A 27,985-nucleotide genomic window follows, 5' to 3' on the forward strand; every position below is an offset into this window, starting at 1 on the left:
AATTTGTTTCCAAAACTGAATTCTAGATTTTCTCTTACTCAGTCCATTTCAACCCCTCCACCAAGGGCTTCCCTTTGTGAGTAAAGTATTTCCCAACTCTAGTCCATGAAGTCAGAATCTGGGTCTCACCATTGATTCTTCCCTTTTCTTCCTCTTCACCTCAGTACTTCATTAAGTTCTGTCAATGGTACTTCAGAATGTATCCACCCCATCACTTTAGACTCGGTCACCATTGTCCCCCTACGTGTGCCCACTGTGGGAGTTTCCAGCGGTGCCTCTCTCTGATACATTCTACATTCACCTGTGCCAGAGGGGTCTGAAAGGTAAAGCATGCTAGCTTCTTGCTTAAAACCATTTAAGGGCATTGCAATGCAATTAAGAAAGCATCGAATGGATCCTTGTGGCCTGCACGGCCCTACATGATCTGCTCCTGTCCCCTCTCTGAGGAAACTCGCCCCCTTAAGCTCCAGGACACCAGCCTCTTTCTGTTCCTGGAACTCGACAAACGGCCCAGATAGCCCTGCTCCTGAGGTTTATCTGGCTGGCCTTCCAGGCACTTAAGTGTCAGACTAATGGCTGCTGTGTAGAGAGGCTCTGCCTCAGTCCCCCTAGAGCAGTGGCTCTCAACCTTCTGGCCCTTCAAATGCAGTTCCTCATGGTGTGACCCAACCATAAAATTATTTTCGTTGCTACTTCATAACTGTAATGTTGCTACTGTTATGAATCGTCATGTAAATATCTGATATGCAGGATGGTCTTAGGCGACCCCTGTGAAAGGGTCGTTCGACCGCCAAAGGGGTCGCGACCCACAGGTTGAGAACCGCTGCCCTAGAGAGGAGATACTCCTGTGTCCCAGTCGCTCATGTCATATCTTCTTAGACACCTACTTTTTATACAAGTCTTTTTACCCTCTTCACTGTTATGTTAACTGTAAGCCTCACAACAAGGTGTCTTTCTTACTCACTCTCCATGCCCATCTGAGTCACAGGGTCTCTGGTGCACACTGACCTCCTTCAGAGTCTAGGCAACAGCCCTTGTCAGTCGGGGTGTCTGATCGTCCCACCAGGGAGAGAGAATGAGTCCAATCCTACTGGCAGAAAGGCTTCTACCTGGAAGGGGCCCATGTCACCTCCACTCACATCAGAAGCAAGTCACCTGGTCATTCCCACCCTCACAGGGGTAGAGGAGGCCACCAGTCATGTGCCCGGGAGAGCTGGGATGTGGTGGACAGCTCTCATGACCACCTTCCTCCCTTCAGCGTGTGTCACTCATACGCAGGGAGCAGGTGTTCTGCTGAATTTGAAAGTATATGTATACAACAGTGTGTCTCACCCCATCTCTAAAATGAGGATATAATAATACCAACTTCATAAGGTGGTTTTAGGGCTTGAATGAATTGATATCTGTTAAGTACTTAACATAATGACTTCAGTAAGAGCTAACTAAATGTTATCTATGATGAAGATGATGGTGATGATGACATTGAAACGTCAGTGTTATAGAAAAAAACACAGGTCAATGCACATCCAACATACAAAACTCCTTATTAATCAAGGGCATCAGGAAAAGATTGACCTGGAATGGCAGGCTGCTCAGAATTTTCATTCAGAATGAATGGACTTACAGTAGGTAGCTCCTTCATATTACCCATGAGCAACAGTATAGGAAAATGTGTTTTTATGCACATGTTAAGTTTTATGCCTTATTATTGCTGCTAGGAATCTAGACATTTTATCAAAATCATGGTGTTACAAACGGTTTTTCTAACATTTGTTAGCATAACACTTGTTCCTGCAGGGTCACTGTGAGCATAATTGCAGCTGATTCTGATGAAAAGCAAATATGTGAATACAGTGCCTGTAAGTTGGAAAGAAATGTGTATGCTGAGCCCCATGGCTTCTAATTTAAAAACGCATAGAGCACAGAGGACGCCTTGCAGAATGAGAACTCCTGCAAACTCTCTGGTACTCAGAGCTCATCTGTCTGTGCCGTGTGGCCCTTGCGTCGCACAATGCTTTAGTCTTTTGGGTGGAGGGAGCGAACACATATCCAATCTGTCTTACAAGACATGAAAGTATCCTTCCAAATAGGAGGACTTTTTTTTAAAGAGAATTCGAAGCCTCACAAGGTCTTGAGCAATGTACCTCAGCTTCCTGATCGTTACTGGTGCCTAAACACCATAAACTGCCAAATATTGTTCCAATGTCACCTCCCAGTGAGACCCTCCCTGATACATGGTTTGAAGTTGCAGCTCTGGCTTCCTTGCCGTCTTCATTTTTCTCCCTAATGTCTGTCACCGTCTGAGTACTAGACAGTTTACTGTTTATTGTTTTGTTTCCTCCCCAGAGATTGTGAGCTCCAAGAGGGCAGGAGATCTTGTTTGTTTTGTTAACTATGATACGCACAGCCTGAGAACAATGCATAATATAATAAATGTTCTAATTAATTAGTAAAAATCACTGAAATCTTTACTCAGCACACATTGGGTTTGACATTATGAGATGTACATATAAGAGGTATGAGACATTTCTATGGTCTTGAAATAAAGCAAATATGGCATTGCTATGAAAGAAGAGTGTCAGTAAATGTGCATGTTGCCCTCACTGGGTTGCTCAGGTGGTTGTAGTGTTGTCCCATACACCAAAAAGGTTGCAGGTTCAATTCTCAGTCAGGGCACATACCAAGGTTGTGGGTTCGGCAACCAGTTGATGTTTCTCTCTTACCAGGATGCTTCTCTCTCTCTCTCTCTCTCTCTCTCTCTCTCTCTCTCTCTCTCTCTCTCCCTCCCTCCCTCTCTCTCTCTCTCCTTTTCTCCCTCTCTTTCTAAAATCAATAAACTTATCCTTAGGTGAGGACTGAAAACAAAGATATGTACATTTGCTATTGATAGAACAGAGTGTCATTGCTATTTGATAAATGAGAAAATAATGGTTGGCTGGAGAAGCCAAACATGGGTCCCTTTATTCAGATGTGATTTAATTCAATTTTATAACATGTTGTTTGATAGTAAAGACCGATTTCATTTTCGCATATTTTTGAGTTAGTTTTAACAGAAACGTTTTACAGCCCAACACTCAAGGCTAGAGTGGTGGAGTCAGTGCTTGTCAAAGTCCAAGATCAATTTTCACACCAGTTCAGCATCTGAGGTGGCATTTTAGCCTTGAGCCAGTTTGAAAGATCTGTGACATTTCATCCTGGCGGATTGCAGATGATGTGGGAGTAGCAACTGCTGGCTTCCTATTCTTCCCTTGTGTGTGACTCTATTTAGCATCTTATGATCACAGGGACCAGGACCTTCCTGTGAGTCTGAGCAGTAAGAAAGGATTGACAAATGGAGAAAGCCTGGGAGGTAACTAAGACAGGCCAGGTGGGTAGGTGGCTTTTTCATAGCTGAGGGTAAGCCAGTGAGGATATCTAAGCACCTTTAGTGTTTGTTTTGATATCTGGGTAGCCCTTTAAAGTTTCCCACGTACTTTCATATGGCGGTGCTAGTGGCTAATGCCCAGGAGAGAGGTGGTGCCCAGGATGCACCAGGAATGTGTCATTCTCTTTTCATTCTCACAGTGATCCTGTGGGTTAGTCATTCATATTATTCCCATCTCATGGGTGTCAAAGAGACTGTCGTCATTTTGCTCTGATAACAAAGCTCATAAGTTGGAGAACCAGGATTTGAACACAGCTTTCTAGTCTAAATTGTGTTCCTATTATTTACTCGGCAACCAGTTGATGAAAAGGTAAGCTTCGTACGACAGGGTTTTTATGCGGTAGGCTTTTTACTTCCTGCGAAACACAGATGCACTCTAGACATATTTTGAAAGCCCATCGTATCGACCAGTAAGCAGCCAGTTTGAAAGCGTGCACTTATTCTTTTTTTATATCACAATACAGCCTTCTGTCTTCGATAACATCTTCTCCTAAGTTAGAACGGAAGACATCCGAATGCCTAGTGCCAACAGACAGTGACAATGAGAAGGGGGAAAGAAACAGCAAACGAGTCTGTTTTAATGTGGCCGGAGATGAGCAGGAAGATTCAGGTCATGACACTATCAGCAACAGAGACTCTTACAGGTAATCCGTTAATTCCTCGAACTCATTTATTTCATCAACAAGGTCAAATGTGAATTGGTTATTTTCCAGAAAGGTCTTGTAAAAAATAATTATTATTCAATCAAAGTTACTCCCATCAGAGACGTTTAGTACGTACTAATAGTTATCAAAACATGTTTTACCGGCACAGGGAGGAACAGGATGCTCTCACATAATTCCCACCACAACCCTATGTGACTGGTTCTGAGATGAGCTTCATTTTATAGATAGGGAAGCTGAAGTCCACAGAACTTACCTAATTTACCTATGAGACCAGGTGGTCTGGCCCTGAGTTTCTCTCTTAGCCACTCTACTATCCCAGTTTCTATGTGAAAGGGATTTTAACCAATACATAAGAATTAATTATTCCTAGTGATTTAATAATATATCATGCAGATGGACCACTTTTACCATTTCTTTTACTTTTAGCTTCTAAGGATACCAATATGCTCTTTAAAAGGAATCTGTGATTTCCTCTCCAATGGGATATTGTCTAAAAATATTTTCCTGCCTGAAATTCTAGTTACCAATTTATTAAAATTACCCTCAGTCTCCCACTAGGCAAAAATAGAAATTTTTAATGTAAATTTAAAGTTAAATAACTCATTTTTATTTATTGTGAGAGGAAAAAAATATTTAATCTCCTGCACTATTTCAGATATGTGTAGTATATCCATATTCATTCACAATTATTTTAAACCTTCTTTCCTTCAATGTTCACTATTATTGAACATTTTCAAGGTACATGCCTTGTGCTGAGCTCTGAGGTGGGGAGAAGGCAATGACCTCCTGACCTCCTAGGGAAGCTCAGAGTGCCATTGATAAGTTATAATTTAAGGTACCAGTAAGGGTTGAAAGTCAGAGATCTGAAATAGAACTTTGTCTCTATTAACAAATTAACTACAGGAATATACCATCAAAAAGATTATGAAGAATTTTAAGTTTGGTTTGAATCCTTGGTTTATATATTCATTTTAAAAATTTTTATAACCATGCATTTAAAATTTATTTAGGATTATGTTATATAACAAGAAAACTTGAAATATGATTGAACTTAAAATACATTTTTTTGAAAAAAGTTAGATAAATTGTGATAGAGAAGTTTATCTTTCACATCTTTTTCTGTAAAACATATTAGTAAATGTAACTGCGGCATAGTATGTTTCTCTCAGAAGAAATCACAGGGTAAGTGTGACGAATGCAATCTTAAAGTCAATGTGACTCTTTCTTATCAGCGACTGCAATAGCAACAGGAACTCCGTCGCCTCCTTCACGAGCATTTGCAGCAGCCAGTGCAGCTCATATTTTCATAGTGATGAAATGGACTCAGGTACGTTTGCTGAAGGCATGGGTGCTTTTTGATGCTAGTACCATTGGAATTGACCTGTCTGATCCTTATGCATTTTTACCTTTTGTCAGTCATCCTTGGTAACTGCACATGCTGCATTTCAGTGTATGTGCTTGAAAAAGTCCGTTTCTCAATCCTGATATAAGTAGTGAATTAAAAAGAGATGAAGTAAACAAACTAAATTTTTTAAATTACCTTAGTATATGTTTTATGATCTTTCTATGGTACTATGAAAAATGATAGGTATACAGGAAACAAGTTTTACTAAAACATTAGGCATTGTTGATTGGGTATGGAGGTGGGAAGGGCTCTTAAACCAAGCGCTTTTGGACAGTAGATGTACCTGGAATGGCCTTAATGTAGGTGATGGGAGTAATAAATAAATACCTGATATAAATACCTCATAAATTTCTTGTTATCTGTGTGTTACAAACAAGATTTTGCAGCCAATTAGGATAAATCTTAATTTCAAAATCTGAAGTTTATTTCAACTACTTAATCATTAGAAAAATGTACCATTTAAAAGAATTAATGTAGTGCAGTGTTCTTTCTGTGTGGCCACTTTCACTCCACTTTGCTAGGATCAGTAATCTGATACCTCCATAGCTATTAAATCTGTTGGAATTCATTTTCTGATCATGAAAACTAATGTCTTGAATAAGAGCTTGTGTTTCAATATTTTTATTTTATTTATATTAAAATACTTTGGAATGTTAAACATAGGATTAATTATTATTTTTTTTATCTAGGTGATGAACTTCCACTGAGTGTTCGAATTTCTCATGAAAAACAGGATAAGATACATAGTTGTCTGGAGCATCTTTTCAGCCAGGTATGACTGGGACACCTGTGGGTATTTCTTTCTGTAGACTAAACTAGTGGGAATCTCTTTTTCAGATGCCCTGAAAAGAGCTTGGAATTAGAATAGAAAGGCCTCAATCTGTCCCTCCACCCCACTGTAACTCAATTCCCACAATTTGAAAATGGGAATAAATATTCATTTCTTCAGCCAACTAACCCAAAGGGTTATTGTAATGTCAAGTATTTTACAGTCTTGAGGAAATCATAAAGAGGTATACACACAGGAGTTATTCTTTTATTGCTTATTTTTTAATGGGTTTTCAGAATCCTTTATGACATTTCTTATTTAATTTTATTCTTAATTTCAAAAAGCACAAAGATTGTCACAGGGCTCATATTGGTGTTGTATAGACTTTAAAAACTTATATCCATAACTAGAATTTATAGTGTAGAAGCTTTTATTACTTAGAAAAGGATTTTGATAACTTTTAGTTTTCTTTAATAACTTTAGGACCTATACTTCTTTTGTGAAGTGAATTTATATTTTGTATTAATATATGGTAGGATAGTAAGAAATGTTATTACAAATGTTCTCAGGTGAATTTATTCCAATATTTTATTTAAAGGTAGATTTCATAAGAATCGTGGGATTTCAAGCAGTAATTATTGCTTTAAAAAATATGTTGCAAGATTTACTCTTGGAAATATATGTGATGTGTTATGAGATTATGTAACTCTCAGAATCTCTACTATTGTCATAGGTGGATTCAATTACCAATCTCCTAAAAGGGCAAGCTGTGGTCAGAGCCTTTGAGCAAACCAAGTACCTAACCCCAGGTCGAGGATTGCAGGGTAAGGTTTATGAAATAACTGTTAGAAGCAATTGGGAGACAAAGTGGGAGACAGTATAGTTATAAAGCAAAAGCATCTACATATATAAAAGCCTAAGCAACCATGTGATCATTGGACCGTTTGCATGGTAGCTATGACATGCACTGACCACCCGGGGGCAGATGCTCAATGCACAAGCATGCAAACATGGAACAGACTGATAAATCTCAGAGGGAATGGGGGAGAAAGGAAGGTGGGAAGAGCTTAACCAAAGATCTTATATGCATACTGGAGGCCCAATGCATGGATTTGTGCACCAGTGGGGTCCTTTGGCCTGGCCTGCGGGAACCAGGTGGGGACCAAGCTGAAACCAGCAGTCCGATGTCCCCCGAGGGGTCCCAGATTGCGAGAGGGCACAGGCCAGGATGAGGGATCCCACCAGTGCCTGAATCCATGCACCGGGCCTCTAGTAGCACTATAAGAAAAGTTCTGTTTGCTCATGCTTCTTAATTCATTTACTATTGCTTCTGTTTTGATAGTTTTTGAATCTAAGTAAAAAATCAGTATAGGATATTTTAGATTTCTTTGAAAGTTAAAATGTTTAATGCCAATGGGGCCAGACTGAATATATATGAGTGAATTGAAGCAATATAGGTGTTGAGTTGCTTTGGCCTGAACCAAGCATAATACTACTCGTTCATATCCCAGTGGTGGGGGAGGAGGGTTGAGAATGTGGGTGGGCAAACAGAATAGGCTAACAGAAGAAGATCTAGAGCTTCCACTTTCCGACAGCTAGTTTAAGATGTTTAAAGTATAGTTTTTCATCTAAATTTGCTCCTTTGTTTAAACATTTGTAAGAAAATAATATTAAGGTTTGGCATTCTGGATTTGACACATTTTCTCCTGTGATATGGCTAAAGAAATTACCAACATGATAATAATTTAGGACAACGGCAAGGAAAACAAGATTCTGAAGCTGATAGTGTTGTTAACTGTTTGGTAAATGGTTGAGAGTTAAGAGAGACTTTTTGTGTTTATTTAGAATTTCAGCAGGAAATGGAACCAAAGCTGAGTTGTCCAAAACGGTTAAGGCTTCACATCAAGCAAGATCCTTGGAATCTTCCCAGCAGCGTCCGGAGTCTTGCTCAGAACATCAGAAAATTTGTTGAAGGTCAGTTTGAAAAACAAAGAATACCTCATTATATTAGTAGTAATCATTTAAAAACCCATTAAACCCAAAAGTTCAGTAATAGTCTGATCACTTTTTCAGTGTTTCCTGTTAAGAGTGAAATAAAAGGACTGTAAAGTATGATGGAGGAAGAGAGAAAGGAGGAATAAAATTGCAGAACCTTATGTTCCAAGGATCTAAAGGATCTACATGATGGAGAATATTTTCAGTGAATAAAATAAGAGCTTATATTTATGAAGACAAATGGAACATGGAGCTTCATATTTTATATGAGACAACATAAATTTTTTTTTAAAGAATTCACAAAAGACATGAAGCTAAATGTTATGGAGAGTCTAAAAAATCAATTGGGCAACTGTGTGAGGATAAAGATAATGATATAGGTTGCATCATTCATTTTAAGTTTCTTTTTCAGAATTGTTTGTCTGAGTTGATGGTGTTATTATCTACCATGACATTGTTTCCTGAACACCGTATAATTGGTACAACCTGTAATTGGAGATAGAACTTCAAGACAACTCCAAAATCTGATTGCATGTTTAGATTCAGAATTACTCAGTAGAAAATTCTGAGAGTTTCCGACATGGTTATGGTGAAAATGTTGAAAAGGGAAATTCACTTAATTTTTTTAAATATCTAATTCATGATTTTATTTCCAATATTCAGCCAGTGGTTGGCAGTATCTGGAGAGACACTTTGGTTGTCCCAACTGTGGGTATACCACTGGCATCTAGTGGGTGGAGCCCAGGGATTCTACTAACAGTCTACAATGTTCAGGACAGTCCCTTACAACAAAAATGGTTTGGCCCAAAATGTTAATAGTGCTAAGACCAGGAAACTTGCACAATGGATAAGTATTATGCCTGGGTTTAAATTTTTATTCCACAATGATTTGAATGTCAGTTCGATATGGTAAATAGTATTCAGCAAAATCACTGCATTACCCCAGTCATTACCATTATTGCAAGGTAAATTAGAGAAGTTATTTAATTGATTTCAGAGAAGGGAGAGGGAGAGAGAGATAGAAACATCAATGATGAGAGAGAATCATTGATCAGTTGCCTCCTGCACACCACACACTGGGGATCGAGCACACTACCTGGGCATGTGCCCTGACCAGAAATTGAACTATGAACTGTTTTGTAGGTGAATGCTCAACCACTGAGCCACATCAGTTGGGCTGGATTTTTTTTTTTATGCTATTAAAAAACAAAATTCAACTGAGTAAATTTGAAGATCTAATTGCCTTTATTAAGTGATTTCTGAATCAGACAGCATCCTATCTAGTAACTGCAAGGGTGCTCCGAGGGGATGTACAAGATGGAAGGTTTTTATAGGAAGATGGGTAGGGCAAGGCAGCTATTAACAAAAGAAGATAAAGGATTATATTTACACCAGGACATCTTCTTAAGGGAGCTGTAAGGGTTTTTATCTTGCCAGTTGCCTCTTCTTTTTATGGAGGATGGAAAGGGCCCACTCAACAGATTACCTTAGTGGTGCTTGATCAGAAAATTCCAGACTGTTGATTAAGGTTATATTTCCAAGAAGGTTGAAACAGCAATTAAGTCAGGCATCAAATACAGGTTTGGTATCATGGGTTTTAGCATAAGTGACGCTATTTTGGGTCTGGTTTTCTCTTTTACAATGCTTTCCTGATAAATGATAGCTCCTAAACTCAACAGAATCCGAGCCGTCACTTAACCCCTTTGGGGGCTCAGTTTCATCATTTTGGGGGCCTCTTCATAAATGACAGAGATGGTTTAAATGTTCTGTGATTACTAAGTCTGCCTAGAAATAAACTCAATATAACAGCTTAGGTATTATTTAGAGACCAGTAGAGGAGTTTGTACAGATATGAAAAACTCCAAATGAATCACAGCATTTCTGTTGTGTGATGAAATATTTTGCTCTTGACAGCTAGATTTCTTGGGTATATTTTTATTTTATAGATAAATATATATATTGGCTACTTGTTACACATTATAACACTCCCCCAAAATAATGATTAGCAAGAGGGTGATATTTTTAAAAGGTGTTAGGCTTAAGAAATCTAGGCATATACTTTACTAAGTAAAAGGTGTATTTTTACTCAATAGATGCCAGCATCATAACACTCCTAAAAGTTATGTCTTGAATCTAAATGCAGTTGTTCTCATCATCCTTGAGTTTTTTAAACCTTATATTGCTTTTAGAGTGAATGAAATATTGATATGGACAGAGAAATCCTTTTTTTTATTGTTTGCTTTTTGAAGAGCTTTATCTTTAAAATATAAACCTCTTCTACAGAATAAAATGCTTACTTTTTTAAAAGGTCTTCATTTGAAGGATGATACATTTTCATCTTAAGTCCTGCTTTTATATCTTTAGTACCTCATATCACAATAAACAGCAGTAGGAATGGCAGCTATCTGCATTGATTGATTGACTTATTAATTAATTGATTGATTGATAGATATTGAATATGTGCCGCTGTTGGTCATAGGAGCCTAGGAGATGGTTGAACGTGGCTGGATGTACAGTCAGTGGTGTGGGGAGGGCTTTTTCCAGAATTTCAGTTGCATCCCTTGTTGTAAGTTTCAATGAGATGCACTTACTTTGGATAAGGGCTATGATTGTCACCATATTAAGTGAGACTCTGAAAAACTATTAACACTAGTTTAGCTCAATGGACTATTCAAAGGAGAAGTCAAGTTGCCATTTCCTGTAACGTGTGTGGTGTCTAATCCTGTTATAAGGATAGAAGCACAGTTCTGAGATCCTTATAATCAGCTGCTTGTTCTGTGGAGGTACACTGATGTAACATCACCAGTTTAGCATGAATTTATCTAATGCAACTAGAAGTAATTTTCATTTTCTTCCTTAAACTGTCTTTACATAGGGAAAGTTAGGTCTTACCTGCAAGTTAACATAAGGCCAACTTGCCAGAATTTCATTGTTTATATACATAGCTGGGATTGACCCCATTCTGATATTCCTGTAGGGGAGGAAATAAATATCTTTTGTCTTCTATCCTCCTGTGAATTATGCTGAAAAAAGGAAAATTAATAAGAGGAAAGCATACAAATCTATTTAATATGAATTTTACATGAGGCAAGAGCCTTCATAAGGAATGAGGACCCAGAGAAATAGTTAAACCTAAGAGTTTTTATACTAGGTTTGATGAAGAGTGGAAAGTTGTGGGAAAATGTGATAAAACAAAGGGTATATGCTAAGGGCAGTGATCTGGGAGAAACTTAGCAGGGTCTGTTCCTCTCAGCATCTTTGGACATAGGATGCTTTGTTCCTCCAGGTATAGGGAGGAGAATTCTCATATGAGGGTCTTATGACCTATGTTAGGGGAGAAGAGGGGGGTCAGAGAGTCCTTTCTGCACCTGCTGTTTCTCAAATTCACTCAGCTTAAAATATTTAATATGCCAAAGTGCCTTATGCTGGGGTAGCATGTTCTGAACCATTTTTCCTCATCTTCTGGGAGTGTGGCCTATTCAGACAGCATGGAAGCTCCATGCCTTTCTCCCATACCTTGCCCTTGCCTCTCTTCCATCTGCTGTTCCTGAGTTATATCCTTTTGTAATGAACTCAGCAAGTGGAGACTCAAAGTATTTTAGCAATTTTTTAAAGACCACACAGCTAGTGTATGACACAGGGGTCTTCTGTTTTTGCAGTCTTACTTGTAAAATTTAATGCCCTCTTAGGTATCTCCTGAATTTCTTATAGATTAATTTTGTTGCTCTCACTATTGTGAACCTATCCAGAATAGGATGCAATCTAACCTTTGTCATTTCCCATAATCTTGGGAAAAAACTCTGTAGGTTTTTATGGCAAACAAACTATTTGCCAATTGGAAATAAGTGGACGCATACCTCATTGGACACAGAGCAATGAGAATGAAGTTCATACACATTATTTATGAAATACTTGTGATTGACCCTGTTCAGAGATGGGGTGGGAAGATGACTATTTTGGAAACATTCAGTATTTTTCTGTCCTTTAGGGCAGTATCTTGAATTATAGATGGGAAAGAAGACTATATATATTCTATAGGATCTATAAATATAATCTATGTAATTATATATAAACTATAATTATAATATATAATGCATAATATAATATACTAGAGGCCCGGTGCATGAAATTCTTCACTCAGGGGTGTGTCCCTCAGCCTGAGCTCTCAGCGGATGTCCAACTGACAGCTTAGGCCCAGGGGGAGCAGGCCTAAGCCATCAGTCGGACATCCTTAGCAATGCCACAGATGCAGGAGAGGCTCCTGCCACTAATGCTGCACTTGCCAGCTGTGAGCCTGGCTTCTGGCTGAGCAGCGCTCCCCCTGTGTGAGTGCACTGACCACCAAGGGGGCATCTCCTGCTTTGAGTGTCTGCCCCCTGGTGGTCAGTGCTCATCATAGTGACTGGTCATTCTGCTGTTCAGTTGATTTGATTATTAGCCTTTTATTATATAGGATAATTGTGTATATTATATATGATTTTTAAAAGTTTAAATAACTAAGAAAAATACCATTTGATAGTCTATTGATCGAGACTATGACAACTGTAGGAGTTTAGAGAATACCATGTAAGCTATGGCAACAAAGGAGGACCTACATAGATAGCAGAATTTGAATGCTGTTTCATCGACTCACATAATTCAGATCTAGGAGGCATTTTAGGGTCTTGAGCAATGGATAGAATTTATATAAACAGGTAGGAATGAATAGCATTTCAAGTGATTTTTATTATCTTATGTAATGAGATTGTGCTAATTTTTATTATGGTATAGTTAAAATGTGGCAGAAAAAAATTGAACAATTAACTGATATGTTGTTGTGTTTTTCCTCTGCAGAAGTCAAGTGTAGAATACTTCTGGCACTTCTTGAGTATTCAGGTAATATTTTTCATTATTTTTACTTTTTAAAATCATGCCCTTAGAAGTGTCATGATATCAAAGCAATGCCTTCAGCAAAATAGATGGAAATATGATCCCTACCTTCTCTAAAGTCTTGCAAAGATAGAAAAAAAGTTGTTTTAAGAAAAACACAAAAATGTATATTCATCTTCAATTACAAATAGAAACATGCGACCACATATAAACATTTATATGAATCTAATTTAAGTTCCTGGCAGGGCAGCTCAGTTGGTTAGAGCATCATCCTCATATGCCAAGGTTGTGGGTTCCATCTCCGGTCAGGGCACATACAATAAGCAGCCAATGAATGCATAAATAAGTGGAACAAATCAATGTTTCTCTCTCTCTCTCTCTCTCTCTCTCTCACCTGAAAAGGGTAGACTGTGTCTGCTAAATATTCTTAACTCACTTTTATTCCTGTCTCTCTCTCTGACCTTTTCTTTTTGTTTCCTTATTTATTTTGCTTTATCTTTCTAAAATCAATTAAAATATTATAATTAAAAAGAGAAAGGAAGCAGGTTTGGTAAAGTTAATTGTGCAAATTGGATATATTGAGAAACTGTGTCTAACTTCTGTATCTGAGCAGGGATAGAGGTGGGCTCAGATTCACAGGGTCGGGAAATGGACTGTGCTTTTGATGGAGAGTCTCAATCTCAAAATCATATTGCAAAGGCATGGTACAGACAGGGGAGGAATTCGTGACCACTTAGACAAATCTGCCACAGTTAGAAAATTTAAAGTATAAATAAATGAATGGAGGAGCCAAGTTAACCAAGAGGGATTTTTTGTTTGTTGGTTGTTTAAACAAGTTTTTGCTTTGCTTTTTGACTGAATAATAATATAATACATTTCTTACATTTTTTAAGCTTTACTAATAACCACACAGTTGATGGACCTCATGTTTATGTATTTCATTAGGTCCTCACAACCACTCTGTGAGAATATACTAGTAATTATGTTTCCAAGTTTTAAAAGTGAAGAAATTAATAATCAGGCAGATTAAAAATAATTAAAAATTAAGAATCAGTAAGGTTAATAATAATTTGTAAATGATGCTCATTCAACACATATTTTTGAGCAACTAGAATATGTTTCATTGAGTATATGAATTAATAAATAGGAAGTGGCAGATTTGAAATTCAAACTTATGCTAATTTCAGAAGTGGTCCTGGAATGTATTACTTTATTCATTAATATTCCAATGGCTGTTCTTGTAGATTCTTATTTTGATTTCATTTTTATTTTTTTTATTCTTATCATAATTCTACCTTTTCCCACTTTATTCACTCACTCTTTGTTCCCTCATATATAAATAGCCTGGCACCAAAACAGTAACCAATTACACCATATGGTTGGCTGTGAAATTACACTCTTCACTTGAAAAGGGTAGACTGTGTCTGCTAAATATTCTTAGCTCACTTTTATTCCTGTCTTTCTCTGATCTCTTCTTTTTGTTTCCCTGTTTATTTTGCTTTCTTTCCCTTCCATCTCAGAAAAATCGCTGGGATTGCTTTTGTGTCTAGAAACCATCTCATTCTTTTTAGACCAGCTAGCTAACTGTGGAACTTGGCCTTTTAAAACAGTGAGATAAATGAAGTGTTAATATTGTAAAGCATGTTTGTAAAAATGAGTTGAAGTAGGTGCTTAAAAACGGAAATGAAACAGAAGCATTTGATAAGTTTCAAAAAATCCATTTTTTAGTCCATTTCTACTACAAGAGAATACTTACTCTGCAGAAGCAATAAACAAGCTGTCACCAAAAAAACACACTCTCTGCTTTTCTTTGTTTGCTGGAAACTGGAAGCAGCAATTGTGATTCTTGCTGTAATTCTTATTGATAAAAATGAGGAATGAGAATAGCTTTAGAAAGGATGGACACTGTGAATTTTAAACAGCTGTATAATTACTAAAAAACAAACAAACCCTAAACCTATGTGTTTTTGCTTGGAGTTAGCGTCTTTTGTTTTCTTTATCATGTTGTCCTCTCTCCAGCAATAAAACTGGGTTCCCACTCAGTGCCAGGATCCTGCTAGATGCTAGAGAAAGAAATCACCATAATAATACTGTCCAGTTGCACTTTACTAAATGCTCTAAATTTTTTTAATATGTTTTTATTTATTTAAGAGAGGAAGGGAGAAGGAGAGATAGAAACACTGATGATGAGAAAGAATTATCAATTGGCTGCCTCCTGCACACCGCCCCCTGCCCCCCCCCCCACCCCCCCCTTCCTCACTGGGGATCAAGCCCGCAATCTGGGCATGTGCCCTGACCAGGAATTGAACTGTGACCTCCTGGTTCATGGGTTGACGCTCAACCACTGAGCCACACCAGCTGACAATGCTCTAAATGTTTTTATCTCATTTATCTGTATGGTGATCTGAGAAATAGGTATATCCCATTTTACACATTGAAATCTAATACTTAGGATTATATGGTTTAAAATTGGTGGAATGGGTAGACAAAAGCCGATCATACGCCTCTAATATGCCTCTAAAGTCCAGGAGCATAATTCACACATTATAGGTTATATGCCACTTCCTATGGCCTGTGCTGAAGGTCCCTGAGGTTCACAAACAAGTAAGCAGACTTACAACCAGAGGTCATTAGCCATGTAGTACAGGCATGCGCCAGGCCTGGTGGCAGGTAGAAGTGTGCAATACTTCCTGAAGGAGAAGGGGAATGTCACCAGGGGAGATAATACTTCAATAGTTCAGAGTTTCAGTAGTTCAATGAGTTGACTCTTAACTGATGATTTAAAGTTTGCTGGTGGAGAGGAGGGAAGGGCCTGCAGCCAGCGAGTCGGTGGACAAAGGTGTGGCTATAGGGGCCTTTCATGTTTGAGGAGCGCTCAGCAGTACTGTGTGGCTCGGAGAGGTCTGTACAGCCCTGTTCTGGCTGCTTTCAGATACATTGTTTTATTCTCACAACAATTCTGTGAAGATAGTTGCTGGTTGCCTGGGATGGATGGAGGGAGGTGATGTGTGGAGAAGCCATAAATGTAAGTTGGATCTAGATAGACTCTTCTGCTACTCAGTTCTCTACTTTCGTTACTCCTATCAAAATCACTTGAAAAGCTTTTAATATATGATGTGCATTGTGAAGTCTAGGCAACCTAGTCACTTACTCTCTGTTGAAAAAAGGAAGGGGGCAATTGAAAGCCACCTCATGAAGTAATAAGCATTTATTAAGTGTTTTTCACTTGAAAATCTGTTGGTTTAAGAATTCAGTGGCGGTGTGGTCCAAAGGCATCTTGCTTATCTACTCTCCAATCTGCAGGGAGCATAGCCATGGCCAAGACCTCGACTTGGGCTTCTTTACACCCCCAGTAATTGGTGCAGAAATGTTTACTTCTTGTGGGCATTCAGTTAAAGCTTGAATTAATGAACGAATTCAACTTTCGTGTGGTTAGTTCTGATTTGATAATGAAGCTGAATGAAAAATTTAATTTGGCTTAAAATGAATACAGAATTTAGCAAAGACTAGAACAGACATCTAAGTATTTGTTTTAGGATAAAAGAAGAAGAAATTTGAGAATTTCTTCTTAAAAGCAATTTGGAGATCATTATTTCTGCTCACCGTGGAGCCAGATCCTTCTTTCTACAGACCTTAGCCCTCTGCTCTTGATATAAACAATTTCTTTCCACTTAGATTTTTATTAAGAAATTATTCTCAGATTATAGGTGGGAGTATTCCTGCCAAAGCTACTGGAGTATATTTTAAAATTGCCCAGATTTTCTGACAAAGGAAAAACAAAGCAATAACGTATAAGGAAGGTTTAGAGCAATTTTTGCTTATTTAGTCTCTGTCTTGAACGTCAATCTTCTAGCCGCACTTCTGAGCTAAAAGCTTTCTGAAGCTCCCTTTTAAGTAAAACTAAATCCAGAGATTTCAAGAAGCCAGGGAATGAGCGCAGACATTTTCATTTCACTGAATTCATTTGTCTCTTAGTTGCTCCACTGGTTTATTATATTCATTCATTCATTCAGTAAACATTTATTGAATGTCTACATTGTGTGAGAAATTATATACAACAGCAAAATAAGTAGTTTTGCTTTTTTTTAAAGTTGAGATTTGAACAGAGTTTTTCTTAAGTTTAGCCCTTTTATAGTTACTTATATAAAATGCTCTTTTCCATCTATTAGAACGGGGCATATGGTATAGAACCACATAAGGAAAATGTCTAACACATGTTGTTGGTTAAATTAGTAAGTCAGACCATATGGAATTGCCGTAGTCAACTATTTTGACCTGCTGAAATAGCAAGTTCTTATAGTTTAACCTAATAAATGAATATTTTGTTATAAAATTAAATATTTTAAATATTTATTTTTCTAATAAAATTTCCAAGAGTAGCCTTTACTAACAGTGAAACTGAATAACTCAGCAATTATATTATGTGTACACATGCCTTTCATGGTTATTAAAAACAGGTGTTTTGTATTCTTGGTAAACATCTTAAAAATTATGCTTTTTATGAATAAAGCTAGAACTCAACACCGAATAAAGGCAGCATTTATACTACATTGCACACTAATATTGACAATACTTCTTCATTTCAGAAGATTCTGAGTCCTCAAAATGTTCAATAGATTTTTGGAAATATGACTATTTTTACCTTTGTTGTTCTTCTACTGGAAGTGATTTTTCAATGTACATAATATATGGCTTGGTGTTCATAGTAATTATGTAATTTATATATCTCCAACCACCCCTGGAAGTGAACCCTCTGTGAGCCGGCACTCAGGCACAGCTTCTTTCCATTGGCAGTTCACATGGCAAATATACCTGCAAAGTGGTTCAGTGAAAATGCCAGTCAATTGCAGAATAAGAATCCTAGTAAAAATCAATTTGTGCTAAAACTGTAAATACATTACTTATTTCAAAGAAATATGGGAGTTTATGAACTGGACATATTGATAACTTATGAAGTTGAATAGTAAATTCAGGACATACAGCTTTGCTTATTGTTACAAACAATTGGACAACGATACTTTGTTTCCCATGAGCATGTCACATAAATATTTCAATAGGTTTAGTAGACAATTTTTAAAAACTTAGTATAAATGATATTGTATTTTTTAAAAATATATTTTTACTAGAGGCCTAGTGCATGAAATTCATGCACTGGTAGATTCCCTAGCGGCTGCCGGCTGCCAGCTGGCTACTCCCTCCCTTTCCCCTGGATGGCCCTGCCCCTGATCAAACGCCCTGACAACCTCCTGGTGGAGGGGACAATTTGCATACTATGCTTTTATTATATAGGATTGATTTCAGGGAGGAAGGGAGAGGGAGAGAGAGGTAGATCAATGATGAAAGAGAATCATTGATTGGCTGCCTCCTGCATGCCCCCCACTGGGGACTGAGCCTTCAACCTGGGCATGTGCCCTGACCGAGAATTGAACCGTGATCTCCTGGTTCAACTACTGAGCCATGCCGGCCGGGCATGATATTGTGTTTTGTTTGCCAGCACAAACTGAAAAAATGGACTCTGAGTTTCCTTTAGGGACATTCCACGTAACAAACACAAGTTGTGGACCATCAGAAAAAATAAAAAAAAGTAAATAAATAAAGACTTAGTTTTTTTCCCCCCCTTAGGTTTTATAAAGCAATTTAGGGATTATAAAATAAAGTCATAATGTCATATAAGAAAAATTATTTTAATGTTTCTAACACTTTTCGGTGTTTTCTAAAAAACGAAGTTGCTAAAATATACGTGCTCATTAGGAGAGCTCAAATTTGCATTCTCACATCCTGTGAATTTAGTGAGAGGTCGGAATAACAGCGAGTGTAAATGCTTCCTGGACTGGTTTGATTGATGACATTTCTCAAAACTCCCTCTGTTCTCCTGGATCGCAGACAGTGAGCCACAGCTCCGAAGAGACATGGTTTTCTGCCAAAGTCTCGTAGCCACAGTCTGTGCCTTCTCCGAGCAGCTCATGGCAGCCTTAAACCAGATGTTCGACAACAGCAAGGAAAATGAGATGGAAACGTGGGAGGCCAGCAGAAGGTGGCTGGAGCAGATCGCCAATGCCGGCGTTCTTTTTCACTTTCAGTCCCTTCTGTCGCCAAACTTGGTAAGGAATCACAGGACACACCGCTGTCGGTGTCTGTTGTAACATATTTGCTGTAACATGTTCCCAAAGAGCAAGTGGTTATTCGTTATTATATCAGCAGTCATTCAGCTCCTTCAAAAGAATATATATTTTTCATGGGCAAATGTAGTTGTTTTTTATTTAATATGTTTTATTGATTTTTTACAGAGAGGAAGGGAGAAGGATAGAGAGTTAGAAACATCGATGAGAGAGAAACATCGATCAGCTGCCTCCTGCACACCCCCTACTGGGGATGTGCCCGCAACCAGGATACATGTCCTTGACCGGAATCGAACCTGGGACCCCTCAGTCCGCAGGCCGACGCTCTATCCACTGAGCCAAACCGGTCAGGGCAAATGTAGTTTTAATAGGCATGTAGAAGGAGTTCTTTCTTTCCTGATTTTGACCTGTTCTCAGTGGTTGCTAAAAGCTGAGAAAGCCTTGATCTGTTATTAACTCCTGCATCCCTAAGCACTGGCTGAAAAGGGTCTTCAAAGGAACCAGGGTTTCTCTGCTATGGTTCCTTATTTCCGGTGCAGGAAAGGGGTCCTGCCCTGCATGGAACCCAGCCTCCCGCTGAGGCTGATACTCTGGAGCATTCTTGATAGAGAGATCTGACAACTATCCTGTCACATGGTCTGACAATCTGCTTAAAATTTGCATGTGTTAAGTGATTCTATTTCCTTCCTTCGTAATCATGTTTGTCCTGTTAAATCTAAGAACATTGCTCTAATTACTGTAGGATATTCCATGTTTATGCATTAGTTTTCCATAGTGAATATGAAAAAAGCCTCTTGAAATATGTGATCAATAACACTGTGGTGAACTTAAGAGTTTTTCTCACCCATACTTTCTATGGTTCTGATAGTTGTCATGATGTTTGAAGGCAAATATATTTACTTTTAAATATAAACTTAAGGTGCTAATTAAATGGAATAGTGATTTTGAACATGAGATAATGTAGCTACCAAGTAACATGGTTAAGTTTTTAAACAAAAGCATATGAGTTTATACATCAAAATAAAGCTTTTCTTCAATGACATTGAGGATAGGGAGGTCATCGCTGTACTGCACGGTCATAAAAGGTTCTGGAAGGTTAATAAGTAAGTCAGTCCACCTCAGTGTACTTCAGAGAAACAATTAGATTCTTCTGCAAAGACTCTGCTGCACTCCATATGGGTGATCATTTTTTTTTATTTGGTTGCTATTACAACCAAATACAAGATTTAATTAATGAAATACTTAAATAAGGCACTTTCAAAAGTGTGTGTAAAATAGATATTAATCATTGCCTATGAAACAGAAATTACATAAGATAGGAAGCCTACTTTCCAACACATGGCAGACATTAAGTGTCAAACGAATGAATAAATCAATGAATGAGTCTTTATTTCTGTTCTGGTCTTTCTTTAACACTGCCATTGTCTAGTCAAGTGCTGGTACTTTAGCTTTAACCTGAATTTTATTTGAAATTTTATTTATTTATAATCCATATATCAGATAAGTGACATATCCAGGTTATATAATGAATTCTTAAAACTAAGCAATGAAAAGACAACGCAAAAAGTGGGCAAAGGTTTAAATGGCTGTTTCTCCAAAGAATATATAAAATTGCCAAAAAACATAAAATAGATAGTTAACATCATTAGCCACTGGGGAGGTGCAACTCAAAACTAAGTGAGATACTATATCACGCACGAGGTGGATGGCGAGATTATTCATAATAGCTAAAAAGTGGAAACAACCCAAATTTCCATGAACTGATGAGTGGATAAACAAGTTGTGGTATATCTATACAGCAGAACATTATTCAGCAATAAAAATGAATGAAATACCAATACATGCTGTAACATGGATGAATGTTGAAAACGTTTTGCAACATGAAATAAGCCAGTTATAAAAGACCACATATTCTGTGATTCCATTATTATGTAATGTGGGAAACAGAAAATCTTAGAGATTGAAAGCAGGCTAGTGGTTACCTGGGGCTAAGGACTGGGGGGTGGAATATGGGAATGGAATGCTTATGGGTACTGAGGTTCTTTTTGGGGTGATGGAAATATTCTAAATTTAGATGGTGGTGATAGTAATACAGCTCTGTGAATATACTAAAACCCCTGGGCTGTACACTTTACAGGGGTGAATTTTGTAGTATGTGAATTATATCTTAAGAAAGCTGTATTTTTGTTAAATTGTTCTTGCAAAACACTTATGTTTATTACAGAATTGACTAAAAATCCAAAGGTAACAAGAAAAACACACACACCCCATCTTTCTGCCTCTGAAGCAAGAACAGAAATGCCCCCCGGGACTGTGAAGGGCTCTCTGGCAGCTACAGGCTCTGAGTTCTGTGTGCCTGAGCTCTGAGCACAGTCCTGGTCACTTGGCTGTGGCTCCAATCGCATCAGCAGGAGCATTGTGGCGTGCACCTTAGCAATCAGAGGCCAGCCTCTTTGGGACGTTTCTTTCTGCATGTTTCCCTCTCAACTGGAAAAACACTGATTCTTTAGTCCAGTCCTTCCATTTCCGTTCATGGCATATTTCTGCTGCTTCAAACGACTTTTAAAAACTGAACAGTTCAATAAACATTTATCCAGCACTTACTGTGTACCATACACTATATTAAGTACCACACCAACGTGCAAAGGTGGCAATTCTCTTAACGTCTTTGTTTCCACTCAGTGATTCTTTTTGAAATTCCACTCAGTGATTCAAATGAAATTCTTTACCGTCTCCTGCAGTTTCTACTAATGCTGCCCCCAACATATGGCTATAAACTTAAAGCAACTTTTTAAAAATGTGTGTAAAGCATGTTAACATTATTGTTTAAAAGTATCATTGACACTCTTAAGGAAACAATGTCACCTTTAAAAGATAAGCGATATATGGTAAGGCTCATTATTCTTGCATGAGGAAATTTGTAAAGGACTAGGGGTGAGCAAACTTTTTGACTCCAGGGCCACAATGGGTTCTTAAACTGGACCGGAGGGCCGGAACAAAAGCATGGCTGGAGTGTTTGTGTGAACCAATATAAATTCAAAGTAAACATCATTACATAAAAGGGAACGGCCTTTTTTTGTTTGTTTGTTTTATTCATTTCAAACGGGCCGGATCCGGCCCGCGGGCCGTAGTTTGCCCACAGCTGGACTAGAATCTAGTGATGGTGAACCTTTTGAGCTTGGCATGTCAGCATTTTGAAAAACCCTAACTTAACTCTGGTGCCGTGTCACATATAGAAATTTTTTGATATTTGCAACCATAGTAAAACAAAGACTTATATTTTTGATATTTATTTTATATATTTAAATGCCATTTAACAAAGAAAAATCAACCAAAAAAATGAGTTCATGTGTCACCTCTGACACGCGTGTCATAGGTTCGCCATCACTGGACTAGATGGTGAGTGCACTGAATTGCCCACAGGAAGGCCAGAACCTAGCACTAGGAAGATGATCTCACTGAGACATGCACTGAGCTTATTATCATGTCTGGCCTTACCTGCCTCCGCTGGAAAATAACATGCTTTAAGGATGTAAGAAGTGATTAAAACAGTGGGATCTCATGGTCACAAGATTCTAGGTTAGAGCACCAAAAGACAAGTGAGATGAAAAAGATTCTTATCCCCAAGCCCTTCAAAAAATCATTACACACATGCAAATTTCTTTTATCAGAGTTTTAATAAATTGCAAAATGAATAATGCATAGTTATCTTATTGTAAAATAGGGTGACCATTATGTGTTGTGGCTTTTTTAATACAACAACATTTTCACCTTTCAGCTGTTACATTAATAAGATTATACAAATTTAGAGGCAAATGGTATGCTTTTTTGTAAAGATTCATTTGTAAGTAGTAAAAATAAATATGATTAGGCTCTAGTTACAAAATAGAATGAAGAGCTGTGTAGAACCATTTAAACAATTGGGAAAAGTAAAAATATAAAACTCTAAAGAAATCTGTAACTTTGAGAGATTTATTAATTTTAATTTAAACAGCAAACTTTTAGTTAAATGTTGATAATTTGATTTGAATGTGAATAAAACACAAGTGAAGCTAGTTTAGGTCTGGGGATGTTATGTAATATTATGTTATGCTGCGCTAAGCTATGTTATGTCATGTTATGTTATACACAATCCTATTATATCATGTATTGTTTGTTTTCCCTCTTTTTCTAGACAGATGAACAGGCCATGCTAGAAGATACACTGGTTGCACTATTTGATTTGGAAAAGGTTTCTTTTTACTTTAAACCATCAGAAGAGGAACCGCTGGTTGCAAGTACATAGTTAAATGTTTTATAGAATTTCTTTGTTATCAAACAAACACATATGGTAATACTTTGATATAAATATATTTTAAATGAAGTTAATTTTATTATTTTTTAAAATATATTTTTACTGATTTTAGGGAAGAAGGGAGAGGGAGAGAGAGATAGAAACATCAATGATGAGAGAGAATCATTGATCAGCTGCCTCCAGCATGCACCACACCAGGGATCGAGCCCCAACCAGGGCATCTGCCCCGACCAGGAATCAAACTGTGACCTCCTGGTTCATAGGTCAACGCTCAACCACTGAGTCACGCTGGCTGGACTGAAGTTTATTTTACATAAAATATCATATTTAGAGAAAATAATAATAGCAAATTGGGAGGCATAGAAAATATATATAACATAAGCCTACAAATAATTCTAAACTTTTATTTGTACCTATTAGTTTGACCTTCAAAATGTTTTGAATGTGTGCATCAAATTTTGTGCTAGTCAAAATTTTCTTCCCTTTTTTATTTTTGTTATTTTGGTAAAACATACATACCATAAAATTTACCACTTAAATAATTTTCAGTGTAGAATTCAGTGGCATTAAATAAATTCACACTATTGTGCAACTATTTCCAGCATCCATCTCCAGAATGTTTTATTCTCCCAAATAGAGACTTCATACTCATTAAGCAATAAGTCTCCATTCCCCCCTCTTCCAGTCCCTGGTAATCTCTTCTCAACTTTCTGTCTCCATGAATTTACTATGCTAGGTATCTCTTATAAGTAGGATCATAGAATATTTGTTCTTTCTACTGCTTTTTTATATAAAGATTTTTTTTAAATAAAAGGACTGCCGTAATATTTCTGTAGCTTCCAAAACTTTTTCTCAAATATGTACAAAATTGACTGAGTTGACTTTGCTCTCCATATCTTCAATTGTTCCTCTAGGACAGCGGTTCTCAACCTGTGGGTCACGACCCCTTTGGGGGTCGAACAACCCTTTCACACAGGTCGCCTAAGACCATCGGAAAGCACATATATAATTACATATTGTTTTTGTGATTAATCACTATGCTTTAATTATGTTCAATTTGTAACAATGAAAATACATCCTGCATATCAGATATTTACATTACGATTCATAACAGTAGCAAAATTACAGTTATGAAGTAGCAACGAAAATAATTTTATGGTTGGGGGTCACCACAACATGAGGAACTGTATTAAAGGGTCGCGGCATTAGGAAGGTTGAGAACCACTGGTCTAGGGATTGTGTCAGCAGGCAACGCAAACAAGTATTTAGGGCCAATAAGAAGCAGAAGAGTCCTATGTTATGCTCACTTTGTATAAAATTTAGATCTAAACCAGTTGAGAAAGACCTTCTAGTTATTTGATCTGACAATAATTGAAAAAGGTTATAATTTAATTTTGAAGTAGACACACATTCTATACTTTTTGCTTGCTTAAAAATGAAAATAAATCATTTCATTCTGAATGTCAAGAATTTTAATGTGTATAAATATAATCACAGTAATTATCTTGATTCATTTATTTATCCTCTACCACAAACATGTCAAACTCAAAGGCTAACACAGGCCAAATAAACCAGGCATGCAGCCCACGGGCCGTGAGTTTGACATGCTTGCTCTACAATATCCAGGATGGCAACAACCCTTTCCTGTCTTGTTCATTGTTATATCTCCAGCACCTAAAAGAGTGCCTGAAACAGAAAAGGCAATGTTGTTATTTTTCCCCAAGGAAATGAATGAACAAATGTCAATTAAGTAGATGCATTGCCACGGGCAGAAGGGCATTATTATTATAAAAGTTGAAGGAAGAACACATTTAGTGTGATGATTGAAGGAACGAACTTCAACAACGTCGTTGTATCTAATGTAGCGAAGCAATTGCTTAATGAATTGAGGGTTTGAAAAATATTCCTTTGATTTAGCAATTTGATGTCAGCATACCCAACAAAAGGGAGTAATTTGGAAGTTTATATTCAGAGAAATAGCAATACCTAGGGTTTAATTCTATATCTTTTAGTTTCTGCAAGTTCTCATTTACCTACTATTTCAACATTGTCATAAATAGGTTTAAAATTTATCTCTGAGTCCAAGAAATCTTTAGTAGTTTTATTATTTTTCGGTCTCTTTTCTTATTTTCCCCATAAGTGTGAGGATCTTATGTACTTACTATGTTAACTTTTCCAGGTCTGGGAAAGGTTCTTATGTTCACATTTCTGATGTCTAGTACAATAAATATTGACTCAATAAATATCCATTTAATCTGTGATCTGATTTAAGAATGATAATCATTTATTCAATCGTCAAAAATTTCTGAAACATCTACTATCACCAAGTACTATTCTAGGTGCTGGATACAGTAGAGATCTAGACAGACAGATAGGCCTCACAGAGCTGATATTCAAGTGGAGAGATAGAAACAATAAGCAAGACAAAATGAGGTAATTTGATAATAAGTTAGAAGATAATAATATGAACGTATAAGGGAAATAGAAGAGAACAGAGGATGAAAATGAAGGGGCAGATGAAAGGGTGCGAATGTTGAACAAGCTGGGGAGGGAAGCCTTCCTAAGGAGAAGAGCAGAGACCTGAATGCGTTAAGGGAGCGAGTCATACAGGTATTTGGGAGGGCGTGTCCCAGACTCATTGGAACAGTGTGGCATGCTCTCAGGATTGCAAGGAGGCCTGTGTGGCTGGCATGGAGTGACTGAGGGGAAAAGAGTAGGAGATAAGAAGGAACGCAGTGGCCGTCAAACTGCAGCTCGGCAAACCGCAGCTCGCGAGCCACATGCGGCTCTTGGCCCCTTGAGTGTGGCTCTTCCACAAAATACCAGCTCTTCCACAAAATACCGACTTCTGCGCATGGGCCACAAAGTTTCAATCGCACTGTACGTGTGCGCCTGCATGTGGTATTTTGTGGAAGAGCCACACTCAAGGGGCCAAAGAGCCACATGTGGCTCGTGAGCCGCGGTTTGCTGACCACTGGCTGCTAGACCATTGAAAGAGCTTTCCCTTTCTAATGAAGCCATTGAGCAGAGGAAGGACATGATCTGCCTTAACGCATTAAGGCTGCCTCAGACTGCTGTGTTGAATAAATCATTACTGGCGGCCAGGGCAGAGGCGGAAAGAGCAGTTCGGAAGCAATTGCAATGACCCAGGTGAAAGATGATGGTGACTTGACCTTGATAGTAGCTGTGGAGATGGTAAAAGTCCTTGGTTCTGTATGTATGAAATTATGAAGATAAGAGGACAAAATTTTATTAAATTTTCACCTTCACTGATAAATGACAGAGAACAAAAACATGAATTACAATGTTAAGAATATAGGTTATATTCTAGGGAGAATTTGTCTGATAAAGGGGATTATTTGATAAGGATAATATTATTTGAACAAATTGTATGGTCTTCTGTGGGCATGTGTAAAATAAAATGTATTTTCATCTGCTTGAGTAATGTAGGCACAGCTTTGCTGAAGGTAGAGAAACTCTATTTTCACAATATAACCTAATGTTTTCTTCCTTCTAAATTTTGCCTGAGGAACTATAAATTTCAGGAATACTGTTTTCTGTGGTTTAAATATGACATTTCTGGTTGAGTGGTCTGTTGAACAAGCAGCAGAGGAACCAATACCATAAGCTTGATAAATATCTACTTATTGCATATGCACTATGATTTAACTTTGGCCTGTTGAAAATATACTGTTAAAGATAATTAAGACCAGTTAACTAACTTTTGTATGTAAATGTAGATGAATCTGCGACAGACACAAAAACTATGCAATACATTTGGCAGTACATTTTTATGTCTTTCCCTGAAGCATAACCTCACCTAGTGAAAGGTCAGCTCCCATGCTACATTACTAGGTATTCCAAATAAATTAAAAATAGTGATGATGGGAATCTAGTTATTCTAAACTAATTTCAAGAAAGAGAATGATTCAGTACCTGAGGGTCATCACATCCTATTTATGTGGTGTAAGAAAACCAGAGCTTTATCATTAATTGCATGTGATTTCATTTCTATAAGCATAGAAGCAGAGGCATCAGATTGACTAATTAATATGTGTCACTGTAATGAGAACTAGTTGGCTGCATGTCTGTGTGAGAAGGACTGAGTGCAGAGGATGGAAGCATGAATATATAAAGAGAATAAATAGGGAACATCGACCTTGAAGTCCAGAAACCTTAGTTCAGATCCTGGCTCTGTTCTCATCTGCACGAGAATATTAGCTTTCCCCACTCTCAGGATTTTGAGTTTTAAATAAAGTAGTGTATTTGAGAGTCTCCAGCATTATATAAGGCTAATGGTAATATTCAGTAAATATTCTAATCCCTCCTCCTTGCTTTATTACTTTGCATTTTTCAAAAAGGTATATTTAGCATTATTTATAGTCTAATATTTTTAGTAAATAATGGTGAGATTCTGAAGAAATATGACATGCCAAGCAAGTAGA

At 37.5% G+C, this 27,985-nt stretch overlaps 1 protein-coding gene across 1 annotated transcript in view; it reads left to right on the forward strand.

Moving 5' to 3' along the window:
- PREX2 (phosphatidylinositol-3,4,5-trisphosphate dependent Rac exchange factor 2) overlaps positions 1–27,985 on the forward strand; it is a 211,328-nt gene that overhangs the window by 128,670 nt on the left and 54,673 nt on the right. Inside the window, exons 26-33 of the mRNA XM_081111000.1 lie at positions 3,889–4,068; positions 5,322–5,416; positions 6,184–6,266; positions 6,997–7,087; positions 8,109–8,237; positions 13,092–13,133; positions 19,011–19,228; positions 23,421–23,523. Of these exons, the coding sequence (XP_080967126.1) occupies positions 3,889–4,068; positions 5,322–5,416; positions 6,184–6,266; positions 6,997–7,087; positions 8,109–8,237; positions 13,092–13,133; positions 19,011–19,228; positions 23,421–23,523 (941 nt within the window). The remainder of the gene's footprint in view (positions 1–3,888; positions 4,069–5,321; positions 5,417–6,183; positions 6,267–6,996; positions 7,088–8,108; positions 8,238–13,091; positions 13,134–19,010; positions 19,229–23,420; positions 23,524–27,985) is intronic.

The sequence above is a fragment of the Myotis nattereri genome (assembly GCF_964212035.1).
Source record: "Myotis nattereri genome assembly, chromosome: 17".
Classification (NCBI taxonomy): Eukaryota; Metazoa; Chordata; class Mammalia; order Chiroptera; family Vespertilionidae; genus Myotis; species Myotis nattereri.